The 19,492-nt window shown below is 47.7% G+C and overlaps 2 protein-coding genes across 2 annotated transcripts in view; both read right to left on the bottom strand.

Moving 5' to 3' along the window:
- Positions 1-508: 508 nt before the first annotated feature.
- Positions 509-2,938, bottom strand: LOC101558408 (cytochrome c, somatic). Its single transcript, XM_004604069.2, has 3 exons — positions 2,781-2,938; positions 1,596-1,772; positions 509-1,478 (listed from the first exon to the last, which is right to left on the bottom strand). The coding sequence occupies exons 2-3, from the start codon at positions 1,762-1,764 to the stop codon at positions 1,330-1,332; spliced, it is 318 nt and encodes a 105-aa protein (XP_004604126.1). The 5' UTR covers positions 1,765-1,772; positions 2,781-2,938; the 3' UTR covers positions 509-1,329.
- A 10,031-nt stretch (positions 2,939-12,969) lies between these two features.
- Positions 12,970-19,492, bottom strand: part of C1H7orf31 (chromosome 1 C7orf31 homolog) — a 33,710-nt gene continuing 27,187 nt past the window's right edge. Inside the window, exons 7-10 of the mRNA XM_004604068.2 lie at positions 18,259-18,347; positions 14,878-15,052; positions 14,294-14,385; positions 12,970-13,800 (exon numbers count right to left, since the gene is read on the bottom strand). Coding sequence (XP_004604125.1) covers positions 12,970-13,800; positions 14,294-14,385; positions 14,878-15,052; positions 18,259-18,347 — 1,187 coding nt within the window. The remainder of the gene's footprint in view (positions 13,801-14,293; positions 14,386-14,877; positions 15,053-18,258; positions 18,348-19,492) is intronic.

The following is a 19,492-nucleotide window of genomic DNA, read 5'->3' as shown; positions in this document are numbered from 1 at the left end:
TAATTTTTCTATGCACATCTGGACTGTGCTGCAGTGCTCATCCTGACCAAACTCTAGGAATGAATCAGGAAGGGTTGCCAGTTTGTCTTAGTGCCTGCTTCTACACTGTGGCAACCTGGCAACAGTCCAACCCCAATCAGCAACAGTAAAAGGTTTCTGAACATGCAAAGGCCAAAGATTAATTCAACTACATAATGAACACAATGGATTTCCGTCAATCAAGACCAAGTAACAGGCCAGAGCCATAGTACAGCGGGTATGGCATTTGCCTTGCATGTGGCTGACCAGGGTTCAATCCCTGGTATTCCATATGCTTCCCTGGGCCCACCAGGAGTAATTCCTGAGTAAAGATAGGAGTATGTATCATCCCTGAGCATCGCTGGAAGTGTCCCCAAGAAGCAGGAAAAAAAAAAAAAAACACCCAAGTAACACCATCAAGAACCATCAGGAGCTATCACTTCAACCTTTCCAATTTTGGTAGCAGTCAAATCAAGCACATTGGAAAAAACATCATCTGTGACTTTGTTTTAATCATCTTAATTCTTATGACCACATAATTCACAAATTTGTGCTAATGATAGATCTCTACTAATGAGTTGGCAAAAGCACCGTTATCAATTACATACACAGGGTTAGTTTTCTAAGTGTGCATTTCTGAATAGCTGCTTAAAAGACAATCCTGAACTACATCAGTCTGACTTTAGTAAAGAACAAGCAAAATTTGCCACTCTTAACTCACCAGGCTAAATTTTAAAAGCATCTGACCTTAAGATCATCTAAAAGTTGTGACAAGTGGTAAGTATTCTTTATTTAATGTTATACGTACATCACATTAAAATACTTTTCAGTAAGTGAAAGGCAACATTTTTAGATACAGGGAATTTTTAATTAAATCGGCATAATTAAAAGATATAAGGTCACTGCCAATGAATCTTATCAGGCTAAGAAACACAACCTAAGGAGACAGTGATACCCTCAATCTTTAGATATTAATATAGCCAGTTCTATAAATCTGAATAGAAAACTATTCTCCCAGATATGAGATGGCAATCTCCATCCCTTGGAAAGGTGAATGTGACGAATTAACATCATATCTTTGGAAAGGGACAGTGATTGCACTTGCTGACCTGGAATTATCATTAAAATTCAAAAAGCTGATCATACTCATTCAAAACACAAGCCAATCTTATTTAAATCAGGGCTGCCCAACAAAAATACGCTATCGGTCACTCATGATCTGAATTCTGGTGAATGAGATGGACTTAAATATGGTACACATAAAAAAGTCATGAGACATTTGTTTTGTAATAAATAAGGCCGTGCCAACTATTACTCATTAGTAGCTTTTTTGAGATAAGCTATCAACTCTGCCCGTTCGGTCTTCTTCTTAATGCCAGCGAAGATCATTTTTGTTCCAGGGATGTACTTCTTGGGATTCTCCAAATACTCCATCAGCGTATCCTCATTCCAGGTGATGCCTGAGCAAGCAGAGATGTAGTGAGTATTTCATACTCCGGATGGAGAGTCTATTATAGGTGACACCCAACTGGTGCATTGGCTATGGCTATTTAACTGTCTGCCCCCTGCCCCCTTACCTTTGTTCTTGTTGGCATCGGTGTAAGAGAATCCAGCGGCTTGACCGGTCTTTCGCCCAAACAGACCATGGAGATTGGGCCCCGTCTTGTGCTTGCCTCCCTTCTCCACGGTATGGCACTGAGCGCACTTCTGGACAAAGATCTTCTTGCCCTTCTCAATATCACCCATTTTAGAATCTAAAAACATTAACTCAATTAAGGAAAAAAACTGGACACCAATGACCACTCCAGCCCCACAAATAACAAGTCACTGGGCTTAACTGTCGCAGTAGAACTGCTAGTAGTAAAAGCACAACGCGGGAGGGCTTCCTTTTTAAAAACACACTTGCACCCACGAGATGTTCAAGTGCACGTGGAAACTTAGTTCAAAAGTCCTTTCAAGGATTAAGGTCAAGGTCACACAAAGTCACAACTGGAGGGAAATGGACCAGCGACTACCCTAAGGCCAAACCGCCAAAATCTCAGCTTCGGGAGGAGATGGTAGGGAATTAATTAGGCGCTGGCCCTAAGCACGACCCTAGGCACTACACACGCCCCTCGCCGGACCGAGCCCTGAGCACAGAGCTACGAGTAGCCCCTCAATACCACAAAGTGTGTCGTCTCCCCCAAACAAACCTCCATCAAAATGCCACCTCCTGAGAATAATTATTTCCTCACACCGCAATTGGAAAGCAGCTCTCGGGCATGCAAAAGTAACAACCCTAAAAGGCGGCAGCAGGTTGCGCCTGCTCAGGGCGTTCCAAGCCTTGGTTGGGGTGACCTCGTGAGGACGGTCCCCGGGGATCCCGGGGCAGGCAGGCCGGCAGCACGGAGGCCGCGCCTTGTTCCCGAGATGCGGCAGGAGGATGGGGAGCCGCACCTGGACCGGAGCCCGCGGCGGAGGCGCCGCGCTCGCCCTCGGAGGGGCACGCCACGCGGGGCCCGCTGCGGGGGAGGGGGCCGGCGCCTCCCGGCTCCCGCCTCCGTCTCCCCGCAGCCCCTCAAGCAGCTGCAGCAGCAGCAGCAGCGGCCGCCGAGGGTCCCGGCGGGGCCCAGAGCGCGGCCACCCCCGCCAGCCCCGCGCCGGCTACACCGCGAGGCGACCCGGGGCGCCAAGCCAGGCCTGCCCCCGCCCGCGCGGTCCCTGAAGCCCCCCACCCCCACCGCGGCCTCCCACCTCGCGGCGGCCCCGCGCCCCGCGCTCACCTCGCCTTCGTCTCACGTGACACGGAGGGTCCGGTTCGCGAGTCCGACGTCCCGCTCTTAAGTCCAAGGACACGCCGGCCCGCGCCTATGTACCGGTGTCGGCGCAACCGCACTCGCCCCGCCCCGGCGCGGGCCGACGTGCGCCCAAGCGGGCGGCTGCGGGATGACGTAGACGCTCCTCATTGGCTCTAGCGCCGCCGCGGCGGCCTGCGCGGTGATGTAGCTGTCTCTCATTGGCTCCAGGGCCGCGGCCCGGGCGCCTGCGCGCGCACGCCAGCTAGCAGGGTAGGCTGCGCGGCGCCGGTGCCCTTCCGGGCCGGGCCGCTCTTGCCCCGCAGTTACGACAGGCCTTGGGGGACGTAGGAGCGGGAGGCGCTGACATCAGCTCCCGGCCTTTTGGGTGCATGCGCGAGGCCCCGGGAGGGTGGGGCGAGGGCGTTATCGCGCCAAGGTAATGGTCGCTGACGTACAGCGTTCCCCGGGCAGCCTTGGGCCCGCGCGGAGGGAACCGCCCGCTCTTTGACGTACCTCGCGGTCTCCTAGCTACCATTCCTGCAGCTGGCGACCTTTACCCGGGCTGGATCGAACTTGCACGGCCCGCGCCAGCTGAGCTCTGGAGGGAGAGCGAGCGAGCCCCGAGCGCGGCGTGATGAGAGTTGCACCCCAGCTCCTGACCTTGCTCTGCTTGCGCTCCCCCCCCGCCCCGCCCTCTGCTAAGCTGAAGGCATCTTCCAGCTACGCCACCTCGGGGTGGCGGGGGGCGGGGCACGTGCCCAGCAAACGGGGATGTACCGCGGCGGCGGGGCCTCGAGTGACCGCTCGGGCTGCGTCTCTGCCAGTCCCGGTCGGCCCCTCGCGATGTGCGTACGGAAGGAAAGGGCAAAGCGGGGAGGTGGTCCTCACGCAGGCAGCACTGGGGAAGAAACATTTCAAGAGAAGTTTTGGGGGCCAGACGAGGGTTTGCATTCCCCCCCTCCCACCACCAGTGTAGGTGCGGGGGGGGGGGGGCGTCATTGGAGAAGTGGCAGGTTTGGCCACTAGACTTTCTAGTTGCCAGCGGTTTCCCCTGCCTGTCGTCCTGATTCGGGGAAATTTCTCTCCGTCCCGCCGGGTCCCCAGTTTTTCCTCCCGTCCTTATCTCTGGGTTGCGTATTGGATGCGTGTTGTGTCCCCAGCGCTGCCGAGGGCCCTGGAGTAGTCGCACAGGGGCACCCTAGGCAGCGTCTGCCCTCGCCGCGCTGCCCAAACTGCTTCCAAACACCCAGTCTTTGATTCTGCCCCGTCCATCAGCTCTTACCCATACCTGCCTCCTGAGTGGGCTGGGGGGTGGGGGCGGGGGGTGGACGGGAAGGAAACAGCCACCTCACCTGTGGTTGGAGGGAGCCAACGTGGTGAGCAGTGAGGTGGACAGAAAGAGCCCTAAGTCGGCTCTTCGAGCGAACTAACTAGCAGTGCTTGACGTGGTTTGGTTTGGGTCCATAACCCAGGGGCAACTTCGTCTAACCTTGCCCTCCAGCCCCCCTCCCCGCAGCAGCGCTCCAGGGGACCATGCTGTACGGTGATGATGATGGGACACTCGAAGGTTAAAGCTCCCTGCCCCACTAATCTACCACTAATCTAATGTAAAACATCAGGCTTAGAGTGGGAGAGATAATATAATACAGTGGCTAGGAGCTCCCTCCAGCACCTCGGGGTGATCTCTGAGCACCGTGGGCTTCGGCCCCCAAACCCAAACTAGTAATAATAATCAAAGATCAAGCTTAGTACACCGTAGCTAAGTCCTGATATTAGTACTCATATTCCTCCAAATATGAATGTGGTCTTAGTTTAGGTTGTTATGCTAAAATCTTTGTTAGATGAAAACAGTATTCAGGCTCTTTCATATTTGTATCGGGTAATATCTGTTCCCTCTGTTTTTATCTTATCCCATAGAATGGAAAGTTCTCTATAGTGAGAGTAACTATGATCAAGCAAATTTGCCTAGATTTCTTCGGACAGTAGAATGGGTGACATTTCGTTTGTTCTTTGGATCATACCCAGAGGTGCTCGCCTGGGAAGAGTAGGTGTGACTCTTAGCCCAGTGCTCAGGGCCCACGTGGTACTGGGGGTCAAATGCAGACCTCTGAAGCATGCTTGGCTCCAGTCGTTTGAAATTGTCACCCTAGCCACTAGATAACATTTAAAAGATCCTCTCTTTGACCCAGAGAAATAGTACAGTGGACAAGGTGCCTTGCATATAGCCAACCTTGGTTCCCAGCTCCTACCAAGATTAACCCCTGAGCTCAGAGGCAGGAACAAATCCTGAGAACTACTGCCTGTGGCCTCAAACTCCCCTACCGTCTTTATGTCTGGAAAGATAACAGAAGGTAAGGCATGGGTTACTCTGGAGGCCCCAACCCTGATTTGATTCCCTGGCACCACATACGATCCCCCTAAGCACAGCTGGGAATGACCCAAAACCCTCTTCCCTAAGGAAAATAAAAACCCTCTACTAAATACAGGTAAATGCTCCCCCGCCAACTCAGGATGTGTAACTGAGGTTGCAAGAAAGGGAACACAGGGACTACATGGGAAATGCTAAATGAAAACTGAATGTGATAAGCACAAACTGACTTGAAGGCCACTTCAGCAACTTTTGCTGAAATAAAAGTCAAGTACTTCACAAGCAGCTCAGCAGGAAGTAAAACTTACTCTCAAAATGGCAGTAGGGGTTCTGGGGAGAAAGCCCCTAGAATAAATGCTGGAACAATTGACTCTAAAGGATAAAATCTGCTCCCAGGCAAGGGAAGAACTAGTCTGTCTCCTTTGGCTTGGCCTTAAGCACTTAGCAGGAAAAGAATTTATAGCCACAGAATCCATCCTCTTCCTTCACTCCGCTGAAGAGTTTGGTTCTGTTCCGCCTGTGGTCAGAGAAATAGCCAACTGAGAAATGAACAGAGTAGTTGGATGGGCTGTGTGTTCTGTGTAATGACATATAAGAAACTGTTTGTAATGAGAGTTAAAATGTAACCGGTGCTGGGAAACTGAAACTGACCCCCTAAGTAAAACAAGAGAAGGAAGGAAGAGGCAACCCCAATCAACCACGTTAAGGGTCCACCAGCCCACCAGATTGATGGGCGTGCACTGGAGGCTGCACACGAACGCCACACCAAATGGGTAAGATATACTGACGCTGTTTTTCTTTTGAGTACCTGAAGGCCATACCATATGGAAGCGATGCAGTTTCTTTGTTTATTACCTCTGTATGCCCTGTTTCACTGATGAGACTATTCGTAGATGGTAGCCCACTTTTAGAGGATAAAAGAGAGGCCCTCTCAGCAAATGGGGCTCCAAGTCTCTTTCTCTTCTGGCTTGGGGTCCTCAGCGCTGAGCTTCTAATAAACTCACTCTCCTATCCTGAGCACTCTCGCTCTCTGTTCATCCACGGCTCACGCCCACACAGCATTCTGGTGTCTGGCAGCAGCAAGCGCCTTCAGAGGGATCCTAGGGGGCGGGGGTAAGGGGGCTGCTCTGGACTCGCCTGATCTCAGGGTGCAGAGGCTGAGCCTTCCAGGATTCCCAGACTCTGAATAAATGGCAAGCGTGCACTGGAGGGATGACTCCGAGGGCTGCAGCACATGCTTGCAGGAGCACCCAGTTGCACATCCTGCCTCAAGGCCCCCAAAAAGAGGAAAAATAAATGTCAAGCTTGAAATCTCTGTCACAATCACTGTCATCTCGTTGCTCATTGATTTGCTCAAGCGGGCACCAGTAACATCTCCATTGTGAGACTTGTTACTGTTTTTGGCATATCAAATATGCAACGGGGAGCTTGCCAGGCTCTGACGTGCGGGCGACATACCCCAAGAAATAACTTTTTAAAAATTTTTTTAAATTTATTTATTTTTAATTAGTGAACCACCGTGAGGGTACAGTTACATATTTATACACTTTTGTGCTTATGCTTCCCTCATACAAAGTTCGGGAACCCATCCCTTCACCAGTGCCCATTCTCCACCACCAGTAAACCCAGCATCCCTCCCACCCTCCCCAATCCCATCTCCCCCACCCCACCCTGCCACTGTGGCAGGGCATTCCCTTCTCTCTCTGTTGAGGTTTGCCATAAAGATGTTGAGTGGCCACTGTGCTCAGTCTCTAGCCCTCATTCAGCCCACAACTCCCTTCCCCCACATGGCCTTCGATTACATTATAGTTGGTGATCCCTTCTCTGAGTTGCCCTTTCCCCAGAATGTGAGGTCAGCCTCCAAGCCATAAGAAATAACTATTTTTAAGCTTGAAATAATAACTGAAAATAAGCAAAAAATAGAGCCAGAGCGAGAGTACAGTGGGTAGGACACTTGCCTTGCACTCAGCCATCCTGGGTGGGATCTCCACTACCCCATGTTATCCCAGTGATTCCAGAGCCAGGGTGAGACCTAATTAGGCACAGCTGGATGTCGCCCCCAAAACTAAATACTTAAAATAGAGCAAAGAGCAAAGTTACCCTCAAAGGGCCAAGGTATTGAAATAATGAGATTCTTGGGGGGAAATATTGCTCCAAGGGGGAACTCATCTCATCACTAACGGGAAAGAAAGTAAGCATGTTCGGTACTGCACAAGCATGGTGCTGTCCTGTAATCACAGAGTTACTTCCAAATCTAATCGTGGGTGCTTGCCTCTACAAAGACGGTGAGAGGCAAGGGGGAGAGAAAGGGCCCAGTCTTCAGGCAGTCCTGGGTGCGCTTGGTTACATGAGTCCCCCAGGGCTGATAGTTTGCCTCTTGTAAAATTCTTAAGATAACATCCTTGAAACGATACCAGGTGTGTAGGGGGCTGGGGCTTGTCAGCCTGATAGCCTTCAGGAATCCTCCTATGAGGCCTGCTCTAACCCCTGGACCAGACTTGGTTTGGTGATAGACATACAATGCCTGAGACCAGAGAGGTTGGGAGACTGGGCAAAGGCCAAGGTGGAGAGGGGTGTGAGAGGCCACAGGAATACTATACTTAGGTGGAGAAAATGGGAGCCAGAGCTCGAGAACTACCAGGTCAGGACAAAACCTCACAGTTTGTAGTCAAAGCATTTTTTTTTTTTTTTGCTTTTTCTTTTTTGGGATCACACCCGGTTGATGCTCAGGGGTTACTCCTGGCTCTGCACTCAGTAATTACTCCTAGCGGTGCTGGGGGACCATATGGGATGCAGGGAATCGAACCCGGGGTCAGTGCATGCAAGGCAACAGCCCTACCCGCTGTGCTATCGCTCCAGCCCCTAGAGCATTTTTTTTTTTTAACCTTTCTTTCATTCTAAATCCTTGGTGATTGGGCTAGCCTTTTGTTTAAGGAGTTCTTTCAGAAGGAGGATAGAAGGAAGTGGCTAATTTACATTAAGAACCCCAAGGTGATGTTCTAGCTTCCTGTGTTTACATTTCAAAAGGGATGATTCCCAGACTTCTTAAGAAACTCATTTATATTCCAAAAGGTTTTAATGGCATCTCAGATCCTTCATATTTTTCTAGAAAATACTCTTAGGAGGAAGATAAAAGGAAATGGTTCCCTTTTCTTTTAAAAACTGGCTTCTTGGGCTGGAGTGATAGCACAGAGGGCAGGGCTGTTTGCCTTCCATACAGCTGACCCAGGTTTGATTCCCAGCATCCCATATGATCCCCTGAGCACCATCAGGAGTAATTCCTGAGTGCAAAGCCAGGAGTAACCCCTGTGCATAGCCAGATGTGACCCAAAAAGAAAGAAAAAACTGGTTCTTTGGGGGAACTAATCATGTGTTTTTAAATTTTATCTTTAAAATATATAATAAATGTAGGACATTTAAAACATTTAGGTGAATTGGAACAAGAACATAGTGAACAAGGCGCTATTGAAATCAATTTGGCAAATTTTTAAAAAAGCCAAAGATAAATTGCAGAAATGAAAATTAGGCAAAAGCAAAGCCCTGAGCAGTGTTGAAAGCAGGACTGCTTACCTAGCAGCCAACTAACTTTCCTTTGCATTAAGGAATAAAGCCCATTTGATTGTAGCATATGTCTTTTTAATGTGTTGTTGAATCTGGCTTGCCAGTCTTTTGTTGAAATTTTTTGCATGTGTATTTAAAGGGACATTGACCTGTAGTTTTATTGTAGTGTCCTTGTCTGGCTTTGATGCCAGTGCAACTGCCTTCATAAAATGAGTTTGGGAGAGTTCCCTGGTAATCCATCTTTTGGAAGAGTCTGAGACATCTTAATGCTGATGCTTTATGGTTTCTTAAAACATTCTAGAAAAAAAAATTTTTTTGGCGTTTTTTTGGGGTCACACCCCACACCCAGCGATGCACAGGGGTTAGTCCTGGCTTTGCATTCAGGAAATACTCCTGGCAGTGCTCAGGGGACCATATGGGATGCTGGGAATCGAACCTGGGTCGTGCAAGGCAAACACCCTACCCACTGTACTATTGCTCCAGCCCCATCTAGAAATATTCTTAAAGTATTTTAAGAATATTTCTAGAAACATGTTTCTAGAAACATTCACCAGTGAAACCTGAGTATTTGGCGGGTGGCGGGGTAGGGTGGGGGGGGGCAGATCTTGACAAACGATTCTATCATTTAACTATTTTTTTCATTAAGATTTGGTAGGTTGCATGTCTCTGGGATTTTGTTCCTTTCTGTCAATGTCCAATTTTTTTTTGGGGGGGGGGTCACACCCGGCGATGCACAGGGGTTACTCCTGGCTCTGTACTCAGGAATTACTCCTGGCGGTGCTCAGGGGACCATATGGGATGCTGGGATTTGAACCCGGGTCGGCCGCGTGCAAGGCAAACGCCCTACCCGCTGTGCTATCACTCCAGCCCTTGGCAATGTCCTATTTACTGGCATATAGTTGTTCACAGTAGCCTTATATACTCTGCATTTCTATTGCATCGGGCATAATGTCTCCTCTCTCACCTATTTACTGTGTCTTCTCTTTTCTTGGTCAGTCTAGTTCAGTATTCTCTACAGTAGGTGACACCACACCCCAAGCAGCACTGGAATGAAGGGCAGATTGTAACTGTGTGTGCAATTGGAGGGTGCTGTGCTTACTTAGAGCTAGAGTTTTTCATTATTGGATTACTAATGAGACAGAAAATATGAAATACATGTAGGTAAAGGAGATCATCACAGATAACAAGTCAGGGACTGAGAGATGGTACAGTGGGTAGAGCTTTTGCCTTGCACATGGCCAACCCAGGTTCAATCCCTGACACCCCATATGGTCCCCAGAAGACTACTGGGAGTGCAGAGCCAGGAGTAACCTCTGAACATTGCCAATGTGCTGCCCCCCCCCCCAAACAAAACAACTGGAGTCATTAGTTAGCTACTGATAACAAGTCAGTCAGAAAATTAGCTTAAAACACATACATTGGGGCTGGAGTGATAGCACAGCGGGTAGGAAGTTTGCTTGCATGTGGCCGACCAGGGTTCGATTCCCAACACCCCATATGGTACCCCAAGCACCACCAGGAGTAATTCCCGAGTGCAAAGCCAGGAGTAACCCCTGTGCATTGCTGGGTATGACCCAAAAAGCAAAAACAACCACATTTTTTTTGTGTGTGTCACACCTGGCAATGCACTCAGAAATCACCCCTGTCAGTGCTCAGAGGACCATATGGGATGCTGGGAATCAAACCCGGGTCGGCCGCATGCAAGGCAAATGCCCTACCCGCTGTACTATTGCTCCAGCCCCCACAACATACATTTATTGTTGGGTACTGACTAGCGTCCTTCTTCAGATGGGACTACTAAAAATATGGAAGCTTGAGAGAGACAGGGGAGACAGTCCAAGAGAGGGAGGGAGGGAGGGAGGGAGGAAAAGAGTGAGAAAGAGAGAATCCAAGATAAAAGCCAGCCGTGCAAAACTGTTGCAAGTAGCATTATCACTCCTTTATTGATCACAAACAGCTGAGAGAAGGCGGGAGTCATGGAATATAAATTGGGTCTTTATCTGCATGCCCATTTGTCAATAGATACGTACATATGCAGAATTCTGATTATTTAAATCAATTCAGAGCTAACAGAAATTGTGGAATCTGGTCAGCAGCCCTTGCTTAGCTTTGGTTCTGCTTTGGTGGTCCTTGGCAATGTGCTGGAGTGGGGTGCTCGGGTTTTCCCCAGGGTGCTCCCTGAACCATGCAGTGCCAGGGATGGAACCAGGCTCCTTGCAGGCAAAGCAGGCACACTAGCCCTTCAGGCTATACCTGCTCCCCACCCCCACCCCAAACCAAACCAAATCTGCTTTACGCAGCTCAAAGGGCTGCAACTGGCTGATGGGTAAGTAGATCTTAAAACATTAAAAAAACAAAACTCAGCTGGTCACAAGCACAGCCACATTGAAGGAAGTCATCTTCCCTCCCGGCTTATTTTCCATGAATTATATCATAAAATATCAGAGCATACAGAAAACAGGAATAGTTCATGATAACTTGTGTATTTATATATAAAAAGCCACTTTCTAAATTCTAGAGACTTTGATTTTGGTCCACACACAGGGATGCACAGGGATCCCTCCTGGCGGTGCTCAGGGAACCATATGTGATGCCAGAGATTGAACGGGGTTTCCTCCTGCAAGATTAAGCACCTTACCTTCTGTACTCGCAGGTCCTGAACTTTTATGCTTTAACATCTCTTTTATGCTTGTGTATGCTTTACATGTCTGAACCAGGGCGGGGCTGGGTGGGTTGTGTGTGCAAAATTTAGGAATCTTCAGGACTTTTGTTTTGGGCAGCCCTCAGGAGCTACTCCCAGCTCAGTGCTCAGCAGCGGCTCCTAGTGGGGTGGAGGGCCCCATGGTCCTGGGATGAAAGCAGGCCTTCTGCTTGCAGAGCTTGTCCCCCAGCCCTTTGCACCACCTCCCCAGCCCTGTCTTTAGGACTTGAGTCAGGGGAGAGGAGGGCAGTTGCTGAGCACCGGGGCATGGAGTGGGGCAGGGGGTGATGCTTGGAGCCAGTTGTGTTCTAGCTTTCACACAATCCTCATGTAGTGGCCTCCTACTCCAGGCACACTCTCTTCCTCCTGACTTCCTCAAGGGCCTGCTGAAGGTTTTGCTGTGCAAGTCAAGCCTTTTCCCCCAGTGCCCATTTAAGATTTTCATCTTCAGTCCGTTAGGATTTATCTTTTACCCATCTCCTTTTCGGGCCATGTCCGTGGTACTCAGGGGCTCTTCCTGGCTCTCTGCTCAGGAGTGGCCCTGCCAGTGCTCGGGGGGACCATATGCAATGGCTGGGAATTGAACCAGGGTCGGTAGCACTTTTTTCTTAAAATTTTTTTTCTCACTTTATTTTACAGACTGGAGCGATAACACAGCGGGTAGGGCGTTTGCCTTGCATTCGGCCGACCTAGGTTCGATTCCTCTGTCCCTCTCAGAGAGCCCAGCAAGCTACCGAGAGTATCCCGCCTGCATGGCAGAGCCTGGCAAGCTACCCGTGGTGTATTCGATATGCCAAAAACAGTAACAAGAAGTCTCACAATGGAGACATTACTGGTGTCCACTGCAACAAATCAATGAACAACTGGACGATAGTGCTACAGTGCTACTTCATTATATGAGTAGAATAATACATATAGCATATGAAGGATATGTTAATTGACCTTTTTACTGGCCAGTTAGATGATGGGCTATTAATAGTTGTTTTGAGGGAGTCAAGTTAGGTTTTCAAAATATGTTAATTGGTGATGTAAATTTTACCATGTTAGAGTGAAATTAAAGATGGTAAATGCCCGGGCCTGGGAATAGCTCCACAGCAAAGCACTCGCTTGTTAGCCTTTAATAAGGGGATACTGTTTGTCATCCCCGCCCCTGCCCCTCCCCACAACAACAGCCCACAGGTCACAGTCCTGGTAGCCCCTGTTTCTGGTGCTACCCAAACATCACAAGGAACTGTATGATTGTTGGTGCACTTCAGCCAAGTGTGTGAGCGCATCTGAATTGTGTAACCCCCAATTAAAAGAGGAAAGAAGACCATAAAATTTCCCAGTTCTAATATTTTATTGCTGAGCTGGTATCTTTGAGAACACCACCTTTTTTGGGTTCCTCTGAAAAGATCCTAACTTAAATTCCTGAAGACGGCAACCTTCTTAATAAGGTCATTATGGCTCCTCTAGAAAACAGAATCCAGCAACGAGGATGAAATTGTTATATTTTTTTTCTTTGCTTGCAAGATGCTAGATTGTGAAAGGGAAGGACGCAGCATTCAATTATAGAAATAATGAGAATTATGCCCGTAGAATTGGTGTCTCATGCCAGAACGGTCCTTGTCCCTGAGGTCCTTGTGATCTTGTAGGTAAGATTTATGGAACTGTTTATGTGCACTGGATTTTGAAAAAGAGTTCTTAAGCTCCAGCAGGTCCCTATGTGGCTTGGAGTCTCTTGCCCTCGGAATCCAACCCACAAAACTTCCTGTTTCTTCGCAGTTTTCCATGTTCGTGTTCAGTGGATCTTCTGACTTATTTAAATACTTCTCCAAGTTGAAAGAGTCTAAGTCTAGTTTATTCTGTGAAATACTAGACTTACTGGTGCTAGCAGCAGCATTTTGACACGGAGAAAACTGGTCACGTAAGGAGGATTTTAAATGGTCGTAAGGAATGTAATTCAGGTCAGGGTTACCGTAGGACACAGCTTGGGGTCTGAGTAAGGCCTGCCTCCAGTACAAATCTTCCATCTTTTTAGTATCAGTGATTTTGGGGAATTTTTTTATGCCGCCGGTTCTACTCACATCTTTGACTGTGTAGGAAGGTAGACGGGTATAGGGAGAGAGCAGGTTTCGTTCTTCCTTTAGCTTGTCTTCAACATCCGGGTTTTTCTGGATCATGCCCAGTGGTATGCTGTTCTGAAAGGCCATCAGTTCTGCAGAACGGGGTATAAAGGTGTGGAAGGTGCATGGAACTTTAGGGGTACAGTCTGGACAGGGAGGCAGTTTTTGATGGGCAGCGGCTGGATCACGGCAACGTCGGTTTTGCATCAGTCGGGCAATTCGTCCTTCCAAGGGCCGAGCAGGTTTTATGACCGAATGAAATTTTTCTTGCTGCAGACATGATGAGATAAAAAGGAGAAAATCAATGAATAAATCTGGTCTTGTAAGGATTCTGCACTGGATCAATTCCCTTTTGTTTAATTTTTTGCTTTTTGGGTCACACGTGGTGATGCCTAGAGGTTACTCCTGGCTCTGCACTCAGGCATTACTTCTGGTGGTGCTGGAGGGAGCATATGGGATGGTGTGGATAGAACCCAGGTCAGCCACATGCAAGGCAAATGCCCTACCCACTGGACTATGGCTCTGGCTCTCAATTCCCTCTTTTTTTGTTTTGTTTTGTTTTTTGGGTTACACCCAGCAATGCACAGGAGTTACTCCTGGCTCTGCACTCAGGAATTACTCCTGGCGGTGTTCAGGGGACGATATGGGATGCAGGGAATTGAACCTGGGTCGGCCGAGTGCAAGGCAAACACCCTACCCACTGTGCTATCACTCCAGCCCCCTCAATTCCCTCGTAATAACTGACTGGACTATGATTACTTACAGGTTCTGGGTCAAATCCTGTCTGTCCAGTTAACTCTGCTGCTGTCTTGTCCTGGTAATCATCCATTTCAAGAGGGTTCATGGGCCCCAGACCTTCATGAAAACATTTTATTATTTTAAGAGTGAAAGAACAATGACACTTAAATGACTTTTTTTTTGTTTTTGTTTTGTTTTGTTTTTGGGTCACACCCAGCGATGCACAGGGGTTATTCCTGGCTCATGCACTCAGGAATCACTCCTAGTGGTGCTCGGGGGAATATATGGGATGCTGGGAATCGAATCTGGGTCGGCCGAGTGCAAGGCAAACGCCCTACCCGCAGTACTATTGCTCCAGCCCCTTAAATGACCTTTTATAGAAAAACTTATTCATTCCCCCTTTTAGTATAATTTGAACCAATAAAGTGATGATCATCTTTACCTCTCAGTTACCCACTAAGAGGAACTTACCACTCACCTTTAATTTCCATTAGTGCTAGGATTAGGAAACGGAGAAATATTAGAAGACACAAGCCTGTAACATTTGCCAGATTCCAATTTTGTTCTTCTTGATTTTTGAAGAATTATTATATTCAGGCAAACTCATACCTGTATAATCATGATTGTGTGAAGAGATCCAGTGAGACTTCTCAATATTCCTTTGTATGTTGGCTTCTTTTGCAGAGTTAACTGGGTCCCATGAATTTAAAGTTGAATTAGGAGCGAAGGTTTTAGGAGGTTTGGGGTAGAACACTGGCTTGCTTTTCATTGCACATTTAGGAAGCTAGACAGAATAGGAACAGAAAGATTTGCTTTTAACTACCATCTAGTAGAGTCAGGGTTGAGTCACTCTGATCTGGAAGGAGACGAAGAAAATGCCAGACCAAAACTCCTTTTTCTTCACTTACTACTAACATTCTGCCACTGTTATTTACAATTGATCATATTACTTTATCAAGGGTCTTGAGCGATAGCATAGCCGGCAGGGCATTTGTTTGCCTTTGCATGTAGCCAACCCAGGTTCGATTCCTCCGTTCCTCTCGGAGAGCCCGGCAAGCTACCGAGAGTATTCCGCCTGCATGGCAGAGCCTGGCAAGCTACCTGTGGCTTATTCAATATGCCAAAAACAGTAACAAGTCTCACAAGGGAGACGTTACTGGTGCCCGCTCGAGCAAAATCGATGAACAACGGGACGACAGTGTTACAGTGCAGTGCTACCTAACTAAGCTGTTAAATAAATTCCATGTTCCTACTTTAGCAAAGTATCTTCGTAACAATCAGGAAGACCAAGTTCTGACTTAGACTCCTGGATCAGTGGGTGCCAACCATCGATCACAGACCAAGGCACATCTGCCAGTGTAGAAAGGGCAGGCTTTTTTTTGCTTTTTGGGTCACACCTGGCAATGCAAAGGGTTACTCCTGGCTTTGCACTCAGGAATTACCCCTGGTCATGCTCAGGGGACCATATGGGATGCTGGGATTCGAACCCGGGTCGGCCGCGTGCAAGGCAAACGCCCTACCCGCTGTGCTATCTCTCCAGCCCCATGAGTTCTAACTGCTTGACTGTACACAGGTGTGTAGGATGGGTGCCCGTCCAGAGCTATAAAAGGCTGAGGAACGCTGCTCAGATGGGATGTCTACACTGGGACATTCTTACTCCCAGTTCCATCGCAAACTAGAGGTACCTTGGACATGATGCTCAAGCTCCATCCCCCACTTATCTCCACTTTCAGAATAATAGGCGTCTACTTCCTTAGCCATCTTTTTGGTTAGCTTAGTCAAAAAAGAAAAAGGAATACTGATAAAGGTCTTCATTTTTGTTGGGGGCTGTGGTCATAACTGGTGGTGCTCAGGGTTTACTCCTGGTTCTGGACTCAGGAATCATGCCAGAGGGGGAGGGTCTCTGGGGTCCACATGGGTCCAGCCCAAAGCTAATTTTTTATTACGAGCTTACTACCTGCTGATAATGACTGCTGAGTGCTTTTTCATGCATATCATTTTCCAGACAACGTTATCAGGTAAATTGTTCTTATTCTGTTTTATCTGTGAGGAAACTCTGTACTGAAAGGTACTTTAGGGTCATAGAATTGACATGATTTTAGAACCAGGAGCTGAACCATTTTAAAATTCACTTTGGGGGGTCGGGGTGGAGGGCTCAGAGTTTACTCCTGGCTCTGTGCTCAGGAATCACTTCTGAAGGGGCTTGGGGAACCAGATGTGGTGCCAGAGATTGAACCTGGGTCAGCCATGTGGAAGGCAAGTGCCCAACCTGCTGTACTATCTCTCTAGCTCCCAAATTCACTTTATTTGCCAGTATATTATAAAATTTTTTTATTGGCCTGGATGGACGTAAATAAAACAGGGATCCTGGATTTATAGTTAGGAGACACGTTTTTGGAATTATTTTTAAAGTTATTAGTGTCCTCTTCCTTCTTCTGGGCATAGGGAGAAATAAGAGGAAGGAGATGACAATGTCCATAAAGTTAGTTTTCCTATGGGTTCCTCGGAGAATGATGATTAGGCAATCAATTATGATTTAAGTGTGGTGGCCTTCATGAATAAAATTCAAAGGTTCCAGTCTTCCATAATTACTACTTGCTTACCTCACTTGTGGACTATTAAATGCAAGAGGTCATCTATGAAAAATACTTGCCTCACAAATTAACTGGCCAATGAATATTAGCCGTGGTGGTTTTCGAATGGCTAGGTATTTTCCTTTGTGATGGAAGGAAACTTTCTCCTAGAGGTGTGACATGTCTTTCTGGAATTTACATAGCATCATAAACCAAAGGTAAATTAATGAAAACGTTTAAAAGTAAGAACAATGTTTTCCTTATATACCTCTGTGGAATCATGTTACGGATGTGACCAGCAGAGACTGGAGCCTTACAAACCTGAGTTCTATGACTGGGACATCCCCCCAAATGCTTTGAGACTTAGTTTACTTATCTGTAAATTGGGAATGATACCTTTTGAGGGGATGAATGATATACTCACCAACGAGTGTACAAGTGTAAAGCATTTTCTCAGTAAAAGTGAGCATTTTATTTTTCTCAAGTCTGCATAAATATGTATTTTATAAGGACCACAACAGTGCTACTCTAGGGGCCTGTGACTACTGCCTGGGAAGCTTCACCCTGAGGTGCTGCGGCCATCCAGTGCTCGGGGTTGAACTCAGGGCCTCACTTCTGCTAGGCTTGTGCTCTCTCCTTGAGCCATATTGTCGGCTCCTACATTTTTCTGGGGGTGGGGTGGGGTGTGTACAATTAGCTCAGAAGGCATCAGACTGGTGACAGATGAAAACTAGACTTTTGGTGATGATTGTAAATTAGTGTACACAGATGTCCAATCATAAGGCTCCATACCTGGAACTTGTGCTACCTCAGTGAAAAAAATTTTTTTTCTTTTTGGGTCACACCTGGCGATGCACAGGGGTTACTCCTGGCTCATGCACTCAGGAATCACTCCTGGCGGTGCTCAGGAAACCATATAGGATGCTAGGAATCGAACCCAGGTTGCCAGAGTGCAAGGCAAACACTCTACCTGCTGTGCTATCACTCTAGCCCCCCTCAGTGAAAATTTATTAACAAAAGTTGAATTGGGGGCCTGTAGTGATAGTACAGTGGGTTAAATCCCCAGCATCCCACACGGTCCCCTGAACACCTCCAGGAGTAATTCCTGAGTGCAGAGCCATGAGTAACCCCTGTGCATCACCAGGTGTGGTCCCCAAACCAAACCAAAACAAATAATAAGTTGGGGGACACATGAATGAAATCTAGTCCTCCTCCAGTGTCTTTTATAACTTCTTTGTGTAAATCGTACTAACTGCCAGAGGAAATTAGCTCAGGGAGCAAAATGGAAAACTGCAATTCATGAAAATCTCAACATTTCCATTCACATAGGAAAGGGAATAAATCTATTTTGGATTTTTAGAAACACAAAGAGTGAAAACATTTCTTTGTTTTAAACACATTTTTCAAAGATACTTACATCGTAATAGGCATTCTGACCTGGCCACGTCAAAGCTCTCTTCTTCGAATCCATAGGATACTCAATCTGTTCATATCTGTAAGGATTACCTGAAATTTTAAGGAAAAGCTGTGCTAGCCTTCTCAGCAATGGCATTTATGGGTGTAGTGGGCAGAAGCAAATAAGACGAGGCAGAGAGGGATGGGGCATTCTAGCTCCAGCCGCTTTGATGGATTTCTGCCTCCACTGAAGGAACAGAGTACAGGCCACACCCTGTGAGATGGTCTCTGAACCTACTGCTGTTTTGGTTTTTTGGGGGATCTTGGGGTCACACCCAGTAGTGGCCAGGACTCATGCCTGGCTCTGCATTCAGGAGACCTTATGGGACACTGGGAATCAAACCTAAGTCAGCCAAGTGCAAGGCAAGCGCCCCACTTGCCGTATTATCAAACCTACCTCTGTGAGCAGTACCGGGGGCACTTTTATTTTACTTTTTCTGCAGTGAAAGGGCTTTGTTGGGGGGAGGGCTCTCCCAGGGGTGCCGGGGGCCACCTCGGCCACACTTGATGGTGCTCGGGAGGTCAGGCAGTGTCAGGGGCTGAAGCCGGGGCCCTGTGCGTGCAGGGCTGCGCTGCCTCCGGCCCTCCGGGCAGCTCCCGGCCTAGAAAGGGTCTTCGGTAAATTATATTGTTTTGTGTTATTTCCCACTTTCTGAAGGCTCAGCAAATGCAAGGATTTCTATACCACCTGTTTGGGGTTTTCCTTGCCAGGAAATGGAGTTATTTCTTACTTACCAAGCAAGTATGAAAGAGAAGTTTTAAAGAATAATACACCCCTAAGTGTTGTTGGCCGTTTGATCAGTTTCACTGAATACACTGTAACTTCCTCAGGGCTGATAATAGATACCACTTAAATGCTCTAACTCCACCCCCATATGTAATAACGACAAAAGCTGGAATGTACTGAATATTTACTAAGTGTCTGTACTATACCATTTTACACATATGACATTTTAGTCATGAATTGGTAAATGCTTGGAAGAGCAGAAAATTAGGGTGCTAACCTTTTTTTTTTTGCTTTTTGGGTCACACCCAGCGATGCTCAGGGGTTACTCCTGGCTCTGCACTCAGGAATTACTCCTGGCGGTGCTTGGGGGACCATATGGGATGCCGGGGATCGAACCCGGGTCGGCCGCGTGCAAGGCAAACGCCCTACCCGCTGTGCTATCACTCCGGCCCCTGCTAACCTTTTTTTT

The sequence above is a fragment of the Sorex araneus genome, chromosome 1, assembly GCF_027595985.1.
Source record: "Sorex araneus isolate mSorAra2 chromosome 1, mSorAra2.pri, whole genome shotgun sequence".
NCBI classification, from domain to species: domain Eukaryota; kingdom Metazoa; phylum Chordata; class Mammalia; order Eulipotyphla; family Soricidae; genus Sorex; species Sorex araneus.
This window is presented reverse-complemented; position numbering and strand designations above follow the sequence as displayed.